Genomic DNA, 13497 nt, shown 5'->3' with positions numbered 1-13497 from the left:
CATTCATTAGTTGTGGCTGGCAAGCTCATTAGTTGCGGCTCTCAGGCTCCTTAGTTTGCAGCATGCATGTGGCATCTAGTTCCCTGACCAGGGATTGAACCCAGGCCTCCTGCATTGGGAGCTCAGAGTCTTAACCACTGCGCCACCAGGGAAGTCCCTATTGATGTTGTTTGTATCTGTTATCTTGTGGAGTGGCTGTGAGCTGGTGTGTAGCTGTCCATCCAGGTGCTAGAGATGGTTTCACAGTAACAATGTGAGGTTGGCCAAAGGCTGCTTCCAGTGAACTAGAGCAGTTATTCTTACAGCATCATCACTGGGATGCACTTGGATTTCACACACACTGTCTCTCTCAGAGAATGGGGTGGGGGTTATCTGTGCAGCGTGAATATCCCTGAGGGTGCAGGTGGCAGTATCTTGCATGTGAACAGATGGTGGGGGGCGGTAAGATTTGGTTTAGAATCTTTCACCCAGCTCTTTTCCTCCAACCCTTCTCTCTGCTGAGTAACCACATTCAAGCCACACTTGCGTCAGCCTCTTCCCAGTCTTTCCAGCTTGTGCTCATCTGCCGGCTCTGATCTTCCCAGGCCCTGTGATGACACGGGCCCAGGGAATGGTGGGCCCGTGTGACCTCCATGGCCCTCTGCAGTGCCGGAGCTCTGCTGTGACAGGCATTTTCACGTTGTGCCCTACCTCACTGCTGAGCTTCCTCTCAGCTTTATTTCCTGCTGGCTTATTTCCTTGGGATGGATCCCTGAAAGCGGAACTGGCAGATCAATGGACTGTGGCAGTTCATAGATCTAGTGGCACGTTGCCTGAGTGCTTTCAGAAAGTCTGAAACAATGAAAGGTGCCATCAGCAAGGATCAGTGGGTCCACAGTTTTCCCCACGTTCCTGGCAGTGTTGGGGCCCTGTTTTATTTGCATGCTAGTTTGTGGTACTTGATCAGAAATTGTGTTTTTTGATGTCTCTATTGCATTATACTTGATTTTTTTATAAATTAAAAAGTAATTTTTACTGGCACTGGACTTTTTCTGTATTTTGTAAATGATTGATTTCATTTTGTCGGGTAGAATTTTATTTGAGTATATGTGTCTGGTTATTTATAATATCCCTTTTTATTCGCCAGAATTTATTTTCCAAACTTCTTTCTTCATTTCAGAATTTGTGGCAGTTTGTGATAGTTGAGAGTGTTGGTTTTCTGGGATCTGATAATTTGAAATTGAGAGATAAAGAAGATAAACTTGTACTGACATAGTTTACCTAGTGCCGACTCCACTGTAATGGAGTTTAGGTGGTAAAATTCTTTGAACTGCCCTGATTCAGAGCCCTCCCCTTGCCATTTCTCAGGAATCTCTGGTTTTCTTGAGGTAATTGCTCGATCACATGCTAGTCCTCACACTGATCCTTAGAAGCACTGTTTGCTGACTTCCCCTTTTCTTGATTTGGCCAGTTCTTCTCTGTCCTCCTCTCCTTCCCCCTTGGTCTAGGCCCTGCCTGCGCCCACTTTGCAGCTTGTTACCTCCTTGGATGCTATGCTCTTTGCAAGCAGCAATATCCTGGTAGCATTTTATGGTCCTTTTAATAGAAAATGCTTCCGACTCTTGGAGGAAAAAAACCCCTAAAGTTACCAGACTTTAAACTGGTAAACTGTAATTGTGGCCCCAGGGATGATTGAACTCTTTCATTTTTCTCAGTTGCATCATACACACCATGAGCCCACTTAGAAGGTGGGACTGTCTCACTTTAAAGTTCTCCTTGATGCCTGCACATCACATTCATTTGGATATGAGAAATAATTATAACATAAGGATGATTGTGTGCCTCTGGGATGTTTTCCTAGCTCTCTGGGATGTCCAGGAAGTCAAAGTAAACAATAAATATGAGGTGGTGTCTACATCCAGACTAGAACCAGAAGCCGGGATACTATGATCCTTCCATGGTTTGTCTGTGGGGAAGGTGAGAGTGAGTGATTCAGGCAGCCCCAAATTCTGGGTTTCCTAAAATAGCATTCTTTCTGTTCCCTGGGATGCCCTTAGTGCACTTCCGTGACCTCTCAAGCCACTTGCTGGGCTCTTGTTGCTATGGTGCTGAAAAGTCATTTATGAGAAAAAGTTCAGGTGTCATCATGGGCATTACGGTTGGAGTGGGGATGGGGCTTAAGTCCTGGCTACAGTAACATCATTTAAAAAGATCATATGAGGGCTTCCCTGGTAGTGCAGTGGTTGAGAATCCGCCTGCCAGTGCAGGGGACACGGGTTCGAGCCCTGGTCCGGGAAGATCCCACATGCTGCTGAGCAACTAAGCCCGTGCACCACAACTACTGAGCATGCATTCTGGAGCCCACGAGCCACAACTACTGAGCCTGCATGCCTAGAGCCCGTTCTCCGCGACAAGAGAAGCCACTGCAATGAGAAGCATGCGCACCTCAACAAAGAGTATCCCCCCGCTTGCTGCCACTAAAGAAAGCCCATGCGCAGCAACGAAGACCCAGCACAGCCAAAAATAAAATAAATAAATTTATTTTTTTAAAAAAAGATCATGTGAAATATTGGAATGGAACTTATTTTGTCAGTTTAAAGTGCACATGGTTTAAAACATCAAGTAATGTAAGAGAGCTTATGATGAAATGCAAGGGTGCCCTGTCCTGTCTCACACCAGCTCCTCTCTCCTTCAAGACAACGACTTTTAACTCTTTTAGCTCTATTTTATTGTGTATATTTCTTTTTATTTATTTATTTATTTTTGGCTGCGTTGGGTCTTCATTGCTGCATGCGGGCTTTCTCTAGTTGCTGTGAGCAGGGGCTTCTGTGGGGGCTTCTCACTGCAGTGGCTTCTCTTGTTGCGAAGCACCGGCTCTAGGCATGTGGCCTTCAGTAGTTGTGGCACGTGGGCTCAGCAGTTGTGGCTCGTGGGCTCTAGAGCACGGGCTCAGTAGTTGTGGTGTACGGGCTTAGTTGCTCTGCAGCATGTGGGATCTTCCCCGACCAGGGCTCGAACCTGTGTCCCCTGCATTGCCAGGCAGATTTTTAACCACTGCACCATGAGGGAGGCCCATATTGTGTATATTTCTATTTCTTGATTTCCAATTGTAGATACTACTTACTGATTTTCTTCCAAAAGAAATGAGGTCTTTGCTTAGTTCTACCCCCTCTCCACCCCCCTCAATATAGTCATGTCATTATTTTTGGCTCCTCTTTTAATTTCCTTCGTAATTTAATATGGCAGCATCTTTTATAACTTGTTTTATCTACAAAGACAGTATCTTTTTGACTCCATCTGGAGCAAAAAACTAGGGTTCAGGATGGGAGAAGGTAGGTTTAGGCCTGTATGTAGGCCTCTGGGGGGTGCTGGGCTAGAAGACCACTAATTGTAAGTGTTCTGGAGAAGTAATCCTCTATTCTTTGTTTTCCTCACGTGTCGCAGCTTAATCTTGAGATAATCTAAAATGTTTCATTTTGGATTTTAGCATAATCTTTGCCTTTTTTATGTTTTACAGAAATAAAATAATTGCCTTTAATAGATGATAATGAAAATACAGAAGAAAGAGAAGCAGGTAAGTGGTCACATATCTTCTAAGGGAATGCATCCAGCAAACACTGGTGCTTTTTTACAAGAGGAGATGCTGGCACTTTGGGCTTATCTCTTAGCTGCCTGTTTCCCATTCTCCACGTGGTAACTGAGAGCTCTGTTCTGAATGACTTAATATATAGATTTTTACTATGCACAGGTCAGCTCTATATAGGAGTAAATGTAATGAAGATTGTAGATCAGATTATTATTCAAAATTAGCTATGCAAAAGAGAAGTAGCTTACCAAGTTTTTATAAAGGGAGAAGTGATCGCTTCTTTATAGTTTACATATTTATTATTTTCGATGTTTGGTTAAACTAAAAGCATTCACTTACAGAATTCTTATTTATCATGATGTGCTGAAGTTTTCTCCTGCAGAAAATAGTGAACTAATTGGAAGTTTGTCCCTGCAGAAAATAGTGAACATTAACTGTTTGGCATTTGGTTTCCTGGAGGGGAGTTGATAAAAACATTTGGCCCTTGTGACACATCCTGCTAAGATCTTTTTCCTTAGTTGGTACTTATGTGTTCCAGGTGATTACATTTTCAGAGGATCCTAGAGACCTAAACCAGTGTGGCTCAGGGAGGTGAGATGAGGGGACCTGCCTCTGTCTCTTAGAAACAGGCTGTCTCTGATGGGCTGGTTTTCCTTTTACAGAATTGAATGACAACCTGGTAACTGGGGAGATCTGAATCCCTGCCCTTCAGCTGGGACCCTATGCAGAGAGGTTGGGTGGGACCAGCCACTTTCCTCTCTGCTTGTAGAGCACTGAGTAGTCGGATACAGGGTGACCTAGGGATATGGTTACAAGGACTACCCTCTGTTCTGTTCCCAGTGGATAGGTGCTTGTGAAACCAAAACAAAACGCCCTGTTTTGAGAAAGAATTGAGTCACCTGCTGCTAATTTTAATAGGAAGAGCAGTGCCTAAACACTATCTACACGCTGATTTCCTCCTGTCCTGGCTCTGTAGAGTCAAAAGTTAGTACACAAACACTGTAGAGAATGCAGTTCCATCTGCCAGGATTTTATCCTATGGATATACTCAGACCGGTGTGTAGGTTTCATTGCGACTTTGTTTATTATAGCGAAAATGGAAATGAACTTAAATGTCCGTCAAAAAGGAGACTACAGGCGTGCCTCATTTTACTGTGCAGGTATTACATTTTTTTACAAATTGAAGGCTTGTGGCAGCTCTGCCTTGAGTAGGTCTATCAGCACCATTTTTCCAACAGCATTTGCTCACTTCGTGTCTCGGTGTCACATTTTGGTAATTCTCTCAGTATTTTGGAACTTTTCATTATTATTATATTTGCTGTGGTGATCTGTGATCTTTGGTGTTACTATTGTAATTGTTTTGGGGTGAACTTCACTGATAAATGTCTGTGACTGCTCCACCAACTGACTGGCTGTTCCTCCATCTTTCACCTTCTCCTCCGGTTTCTGAGCCCAGGAAACAACCATTCCGTGAGACACAACAATATGGAAGTTAGGCCACTTAATAACCCTACAGTGGCCTCTAGGTGTTCAAGTGAAAGAACCAGTTGCTCGGCTCTCACTTTCGATCAAAAGCTAAAGGTGATGAAGTTTAGTGAAAAAGGCACATGGAAAGCAGAGAGAGGCTGCAAGCGAGGCCTCTTGTGCTAAACAGTTTAGCCAAGTTGTGGATGCAAAGGAAGAATTCTTGAAGGAAATTAAAAGTGCCGTTCCAGTGAACACGCAAATAAGAAAGCACAACAGCCTTATTGCTGATATGGAGATAGTTTGAGTGGTCTGGATAGAAGATCAGACAAATCACACCATTCTCTTTAAGTCAAAGCCTAATGCAGAGCAAGGCCCTAACTCTCTTCAATTCTATGAAGGCTGAGAGAGGTGAGGAAAGTGTAGAAGAAAAGTTTAAAGCTAACAGAGGTTGGTGCATGAGGTTTAAGGAGAGGAGCTGTCTCCATAACCTAAAAGTACAAGGTGAAGCAGCAAGTGCTGATGTAGAAGCTGTAGCAAGTTATCCAGAGGATCTAGCTGAGATAATTAATGAAGGTGGCTACACTAAACAACAGATTTTCAGTTTAGACAAAACAGTCTCCTATTGGAAGAAGATGCCATTTAGGAACTTGATAGCTAGAGAGGGCAAGTCAGTGCCTGTCTTCAGAGTTTCAAAAGACAGGCTGACTCTCTTGTTAGGGGCTAATGCAGCTGTTGACTTTTAGGTTGAAGCCAGTGCTCATGTACCATCCTGAAAATACTAGGGCCCATGAGAATTATGCTAAATCTACTCTGCCTATACTCTCTAAATGGAAATTACAAAGCCTGGATGATAGCATATGTGTTTACAACATGGCTTACTGTATGTGTAAGTCCACTGTTGAGGCCTACTGCTCAGAAAAAAAGATTTTCTTTCAAAACATTACGGCTCATTGACAATGCACATGGTCACCCAAGAGCTTTGATGGAGTTGTACAGCGAGATGAATGATGTTTTCATGCCTGCTCACACAGCATCCATTCTGCAGCCCATGGATCAAGGAGTAATTTTGACTTTCATATCTTATTATTTAGGACATACATTTTGTAAGGTTGTAGCTGCCATAGATGGTGATTTCTCTGATGGATCTGGGCAAAGTAAGTTGAAAACCTTCTGGAAAGGATTCACCATACTAGATGCCATGAAGAACATTTGTGATTCATGGGAAGAGGTCAAAATGTCAACATTAACAGGAGTTTGGGAGAAGTTGATTCCGACCCTTATGGGTGACTTTGAGGGGTTCAGGACTTCAGTGGAGGAAATAACTTCAGATGTGGTGGAAAAGACAAGAGAACCAGAATTAGTAGTGGAGCCTGAAGATGGGACTGAATTGCTGCCATCTCATGATAAAACTTGAACAGTTGAGGAGTTGCTTCTTATGGATGTGCATAGAAAGTGGTTCCTTGAGATGGAGTCTACTCCTGGTAAAGATGCTGTGAAGAGTGTTGAAATGACAACAAAGGATTTAGAATATTACATAAACTTAGTTGATAAAGCAGCAGCAGGGTTTGAGAGGATTGATTCCAATTTTGAAAGAAGTTCTACTGTGGGTAGAATGCTGTCAAACAGCACTGCATGCTACAGAAAACTGTGCAAGGAAGAGTCAGTTGATGTGGTAAACTTCATTGTTGTCGTATTTTAAGAAATTGCCACAGACACCCCAGCTTCAGCATCCACCACCCTGATCAGTCAGCAGCTGTCAACACCAAGGCAGGACCCTCCACCAGCAAAAGGACTGTGACTTGCTGATGGTTCAGATGATGGTTAGCATTTTTTTTTAGCAACAAAGTATTTTTATTTTAATTTTTCAAAATAGAAAGCATAAAGGAACTTTAATATCCAGTCAGGGCAAAGAATACTGGATTTAATGACCCATTAAGTGTGAACCACTTTAGGTTCTTCACAGTAACAAATGTATTTTAAAGTAAACTTTGAATGCATATTGCAGAGAATGAATCCATTATAAAAACTTTATTATTTCCTTACCTGCTACTAATACCAGTATGATTTTTAGACTGTAAATTTTTTAAATGATTTGTTTTAACACTGAGAATAAGATTTAAAGCAAAGTTAGCAATGTTCCTGAATTACAGATTTGTTCAGTAGTAAGCCTTTGAGTAATAGTACTTTCTTCTCAAAAAGTAGTCAGTGTACATTTTAGAATTGTGCAGTAAGAAAATATTGGCTAATAAAAAGTGGTATTACTTGAGATAGTCAAAATGAAAGAAAAACTATACTTTTGCTTGGATTATTTATGCCCAAATAATTTACCCTGGGGTCCACAGATGTATAGGGCATAAAATATTTTTGAATAAGAGAAAAGCGAGGGTCCTAAAATAGGAACATAAACCAGAAGAATCTAAAAACAGCATCCTGTTATTTTATTTTTTGAGTATTTAAGCTGCTTTTGGTTGCATGCCCTGATCTGTAGAAGGTTAATTAACAAGGAAATAAAATTTCCAAGTGTTTAAAAAATTTGCTCATCTTCTATAAAGCAAGTTTTAATGTGTCAACACTTAAAAAATACACAGTGACTTGATGAAACATCAGTACAACTGCATAGAATTGAGCTCCAGAGAATTATACATTTATGAGCTGTCTTTCCTGGGCTCTGGTTTACAGGAGTATTGGCTTAGAGACCAGCTTAGAGCCATCTGCTCCTACCTGGAGGATACAGGCCAGGAAACTCTTAGGATTATATGGGCCTTTTCTGTTCCTAAATAAAACACCAGGAGCTCTCTGGTCTTAAAAACAACCCGAGCATCCAAATATGTACACTGGGGACCCTTCCCCTTTGTGAGTCAAAGAAGAGGAGAGTTTGTGACTTTCGCTGAAAACAAAACAAAACAAAACAAAACAAAATCTCCCACAATTCTTCTAAGAGACTGAAATGTACTAGAAATTTCAAAACTAGAACAATGCCATCAAAGATTAAACCTCTGAATGCCACCCCAAAATAATAAAATTGGGACCTCCAGGAAAACAGGTACCAAAAGAATCAAAGTAATGAATACACTGAGGATTCCCCTCTTTGAAGGCTGTTTAAGGAGGTAGGGTTTCACGGGTTTTTGTTTGTTTATCTTTTGGCCTCTGAACATTTAAAAAACGCTTTGCCCGGCTCGTCATTTAGGCTAATTTTGGAGTTCACAAGAAACCCTAATACTGACATAAGGATATTCTACAGTTTCACAGCTATCATTTGTACATATTAAAATCAAGTTGATTTACTCTTTTTGAGTAAGTATAACTAGAATATGGCAAATTAATATATTTCTTTACATACAACTTTGTGTCTCGAAGTTCTTGAAAAACAAGAACAGGTAACTTTGTATTCAAAGACTACCAAAGTGTGCATTTGATATTTATATGCAGACAAAACCTTATGAATCTCCTGTCAATTCTGCATGATGCCTTTAAGGAGGAAATTACATACAAAGTTGCTAACTGTGCAAAATGTTCAATTGCTAAAACATTTTACATAATGAACTGATACATGTAAATGTAGTTGACACATGAAATTAACATGGGTTCATAAGAACTTATCACATTTCAGAGATTTTCTTTAGTAACAAGTTTTTGTTTTTATATTTCCTGTACACAGCAAAGTTTATCACAGAAGATAACCCTTTTAAACGAATTCAACAGGGAATTCTTGAGGCACCTTCTCATATAAAACACAAGATGAATGCAATTATCAATCCATCTGAGAAAAGTTTTCAATCTAAAGATCATTTTTTTTCCATTTAAGTATATTTTATAGAACTTTGATAAGGCAAGACAAATTTGTGAAAAAATGTAGATACAAAAATGATGTAAACTAATATCTTATATTAAAAAACCCCAAAGGGAAAACTGGAGATGGGGCAGCTCAAACAATGCCTATTTCAGAAAAACCTAAAATAGAATTGTGCATAAGCTGAAGATTACAAAGAACTTCTAGACTCGGCACAGTTTGGGTTTTCCTTTTTTCTTTTTTTTTTTTTAGTCTTTATATTACATGTTTTAAATCATATCGGGAATGCAAACTAGAACTGCCCACTACTTCAGTGGAAAAAAGTTCAACATTGTGCAGTTTTCTGCCTCTATTTTTAAAAAGTGGCAGCAATCCCTGCATTTGTATATGAAACAGGGATTTGAGAAACTTTATCAAAAAAGGTAATGAAGGCAAAAATTGGCAGACATCCAGCATATTGTTTCTTTTTAAGACAATGTGGATGGTAATTTCATGATTAAAAAATGAATCTTTTAAATAAATACATTGTATCTGACATTTGCACTGACTGATTTGATAAATCTTTAAACAAGGGCTTTACTACACTCCCTGTAGCCTTAAGCCACTGGCTTTAGGTTCTGGAGTCCTTTTTCACTGGGTTTCATAGACTGCGACTCTGCAGGCTGATGAGGCATCATGCTGCCGTTCGGTCCTGGAGGCGGCTGCACTCCATCATTTGGTCCCATCCATGGTGCAGAAGACTGTTTAAATCCCTGCTGGTTCCACAGCTGGCCATACATGCCATATGCAGGTACTTGCCAACCATTAGGCATATACTGGCCAATTTGTTGTGTGTTCCCATACCACTGGCCCCAGTGGCCGTAAGCTTGTGGATATCTAATTTGATTCTGCTGTTGCATGGGATTTATCATATCAAGGGTTTCTTTGCCCCAGTAGCATTTCACAGCGTGGCCTTCAATGGTAGTTCCATTAACAGAAACAACTGCATGTGCTGCACTTTCATGGGAATTGAACCGAACAAAAGAATATCCTTTATCTGCAAAGACTCGAAGTTCCATTATTTGTCCAAATGGTGAAAAAGTCTGACGCATTAGTTGTTCTGTTAGCCCAGAAGTGACACCTCCATCATATACAGTACAGTTGCTTGGACTAGACTGATTTACGACCTCATCATATGATAGCTGTTTGGTGTTTGGCTCATATGTACTCTTTGGAACTGGAGGCTTTCGGGTTGCCCAGTTAGTTCTGATTTGTCTTCCACCAAGCCACTGGCCACCCATCTGTTGAATGGAGTTTTTAGCATCCCATCTGTTGAAAAAGGAGACAAAGCCATATCCCTTAGACTTTCCTGTTGCCATGTCTTTTACCACTTGGGCATCTGATATTCTTCCAAATGGTGCAAAAGCAGCTTTTGTATCTTCAGTTGTAATTTCTGGACTGAGATCACCAACAAAGACATGGAAATGACCTTGTGAACACTGTGTGCTGACAACGGTACTACTGCTTGTGTCCTCCTTTTGACTGCTGTGGGTTGTTGCCCACTTCACTTTGACTTCCTTACCCATTATCTTCCACCCATTCATAGCAGCTAGTGCTACAGCTGCATGACGACGCTCATAAAACTCTGCAAAACAATGTGGATCATTTCCAGCTGTATCCATAATCATTCTGGAGAATTAAAGCTTCTGTCACATCTCAGGAAAGCTTACCGACATATAGTCTTAGGCATTTCGTCCTCCATGGCTGCTGCTGTCGCGGTGGCGCCTCCGGGTCCAGCTCTCTACCCTTTACTACCTCACAGATCTTTTGAGCGGCCATGGCTGCGAAATGGCGGAGATTCTCGGCCATCTAGAGGTTACTGCACCCCCTTCTAAAGCGGCAGTTACACTAAACCGCCCAGCCCAGCGCGAACAACAAAGCCTCAGGTCAAGATGGCGGTGAGCCGGGCACCTTAGAGCAGCCCGGGAAGTGACCCGGACCACGCAGGTGCAGAAGAATCTTGCACTTTGGACCTCCTGTAATTTAATTTTTTTAAATCGGAGTACAGTGCCAAGCAATAAGATATTTTTAAATTAAGGTATGTAGTTTTTTTTTTAGACGTAGTGCTAGTGCACACTTAATAGACTACAGTATAGTATAAACATAACTTTTGTATGTACCTGTAAACCAAAAAATTTGTGTGACTCACTTTACTACGGTATGTACTTTATTGTGGTGGTCTGGAGCTGAACCTGCAACATCTGTGAGGTAGGCCTGTATATACATCATAGCACATCTACCTAGTGGAATATTTTGCTGCTGTTAAAAAGAACACATTACTGAAGAGAATCCCAAGCCCTCGAAACTACTGTCATTTATGATACATGGGCAGATTTTTATTTCTTAAAATAATCTGCATATTTAATTTTTAAAAAATTATTTAAGGTAAGCTTTCATTTCAATAAAAACATTCATTACCAAAATTATCCCAACATGAATTTAGGTTCTTTTCTTTTGAAAGTTCATGTTGAGACCTTTAGTATGTCAGCCAGTTATTATGTAGCGTCAGTTAGACGGTTTTCATTTACACCTCATAGTATATGTTGACAAACAGGGCAGAGTTTTTATTTAAAAGTTAATATTAGATAGGTGGAGGGGCAAGTTAATGAAGTGGAGGAGTTGATCCTGCTTCTCTTATAGGTACTGGTGACGGGCCGTACCGACGACTGAACTGCAAGACGTTGCTGAGCATGCTAAAGCAATCCACGGGCTCTAAAACCTATCTTTTGACATACCTTAACATATTTTTGTTTTTCTTGTTCTAATTCATTTTGTGCTCTGAAACATATACTTGAGAGGCCAGAGCAAAGTGATCAGGATGATAAAAGAATGTTGACTCATTCAACATGAGGTATGATAGATGAAACTAAGATTACATAACCTGAAGAAGGGAATATTTAAAAGCATCTCTTGGAAAAGAGGTTGACTGTGTCTGTTGCTGGACCTGTAGGTGAGAATGGAGAGTTATAGGTGGACAGGCTTTAGCTCCATCTGAAGAAGACCGTCCTGAGAAGTTGAGCTGCCCAGCTGTGGCCTGCACCTTGTGGGCACTAAGCTCCCCACTCCTGGGAGAGACTGGAAAGCTGTTTGCTTGTGTGTCAGAGGCCACGAAGTGGGCGTTTGGGCTGGATGACCTTAGTGGTACATCCTGACTAGAATCCTAGGGTTTACCAGGGCATTTATGTATGGTATTTATCTGTGGTGTCAACATAAATAGTAGTCTAAGTGGATACAAGTTTTAATTAAAATATTACATAATAGTTATATATTACATAGTGGTTCTTTCAGCTCATGTTACTGATATTACTCAATATATCACTAGGTGAAACAAACACGAAACAATTTTTAAAAAATAGAAATAAGCGGCTGAGTGTTAAATTCTATGAATAAAGTGGCTTTGAGTCCATCTACATGCAGAAAACATTGGAATAAACACAACCACTTTTAAACAGTGAATAGAATTGCCTCATCTCCTGTCCTGACCCAGAGGGTTCTGGGAATCTCTGGTAACGAGACCTTGGGCCAACATCAAAGTGGCAACAAAAGATCTAGGATCCGTGACATTTGACAAGTGTCGCTGTGACTGTAGAGAATTGCCTCCCTCCATCTAACTTGGATTCACTCTAGGGAAAAGTAGCCCAAAGCTAGTATTCTGAGTATTGTGGGAAAAAAGCAGGAGTAACAGCAGTGAACTTCTTTCCACTTTTGATATGGTTTATGGTTTTCTCATTAACTCACTGTCTTTTGCCTCAGTTAGCCCGTCCCTTTACTATTGATATGGTTTTGGATAAATTTTGCCAGTTTTGGGAAACTACGTAACATGTAGTGACCAAGGATCAAAAGTTCTTATTTTGGGATGAAAACGGAAATATAGTACCCACTGCTAACAAAATGTGTTCTTAGGATGGTGGTTGTAGGTCTTCTGGTAGCTGCCAAGCCCACATTTGATGTTCTTTAACCCTCATCTTGGGATCCTTCTGGGTAGAGTTGAAAAGAGATCACTTATTTAATCTTAAATGTTCTGCTGGATTGTTTGATTCTTCATGTATTATCCCATTCTGGTCTGGGGAACAAATGGATTTATAAAGAAATGGATAGAAGAGGAAAGTTAATGAGTTAACGGTTTTCTGGGGGAAAGGTTAGGGAGATACCCTTGGTGCTGGGGAGTGGATGATGGAAATAAAGTAGAGGCGGTTAGAGAGTCTTGCTAATTCTTATTCTGAATTTGGTGTATGCAGAACATGAGGCAGTATTGTGAAGTAGTCAAGAGCAGTGGCTCTTAAAACCAAGAGTCAAACCCGGGTTCAAATCTTAGCTCTAGTACTCACTAGCTGTGTGACTTTGGGTGAGTTATTTAACCTCTCTGAACTTCTACTCTATAAAACAGAGTCATATTTGGGACGATAATATACTTCCTCTTAGAGTTGTTTTGAGACATAATCTGTTTAAGAAACTTAGTATATTGCCTAATACTCATTCCTTAATAAAATCAGGTATTATTAATGATCATTGCTGACATCTATTTTATCTTTCAAATATCAAAACAATTCTGAGTACTCAGAGTAGCTGTGACTAAAGGTCGAGATATATGAAAAGCACCGTTCCCTGCCCACACATAGTATTCCTAACTCCAGGC

The 13497-nt window shown here is 40.6% G+C and overlaps 1 protein-coding gene and 1 pseudogene across 1 annotated transcript in view; one reads left to right on the top strand and one right to left on the bottom strand.

Annotated features, from left to right (window-relative positions):
* The window catches only part of CHD6 (chromodomain helicase DNA binding protein 6), a 209977-nt gene that overhangs the window by 61779 nt on the left and 134701 nt on the right, over positions 1-13497 (top strand). Inside the window, exon 2 of the mRNA XM_065892557.1 lies at positions 3497-3553. Coding sequence (XP_065748629.1) covers positions 3521-3553 — 33 coding nt within the window. The 5' untranslated portion in view covers positions 3497-3520. The remainder of the gene's footprint in view (positions 1-3496; positions 3554-13497) is intronic.
* LOC136134636 (cytotoxic granule associated RNA binding protein TIA1 pseudogene) lies at positions 9453-10620 on the bottom strand (annotated as a pseudogene).

The sequence above is a fragment of the Phocoena phocoena genome, chromosome 15 (assembly GCF_963924675.1).
Source record: "Phocoena phocoena chromosome 15, mPhoPho1.1, whole genome shotgun sequence".
NCBI classification, from domain to species: domain Eukaryota; kingdom Metazoa; phylum Chordata; class Mammalia; order Artiodactyla; family Phocoenidae; genus Phocoena; species Phocoena phocoena.
Note: the sequence above shows the minus strand (reverse complement) of the source record. Positions and strands in the feature narration are given on the sequence as shown.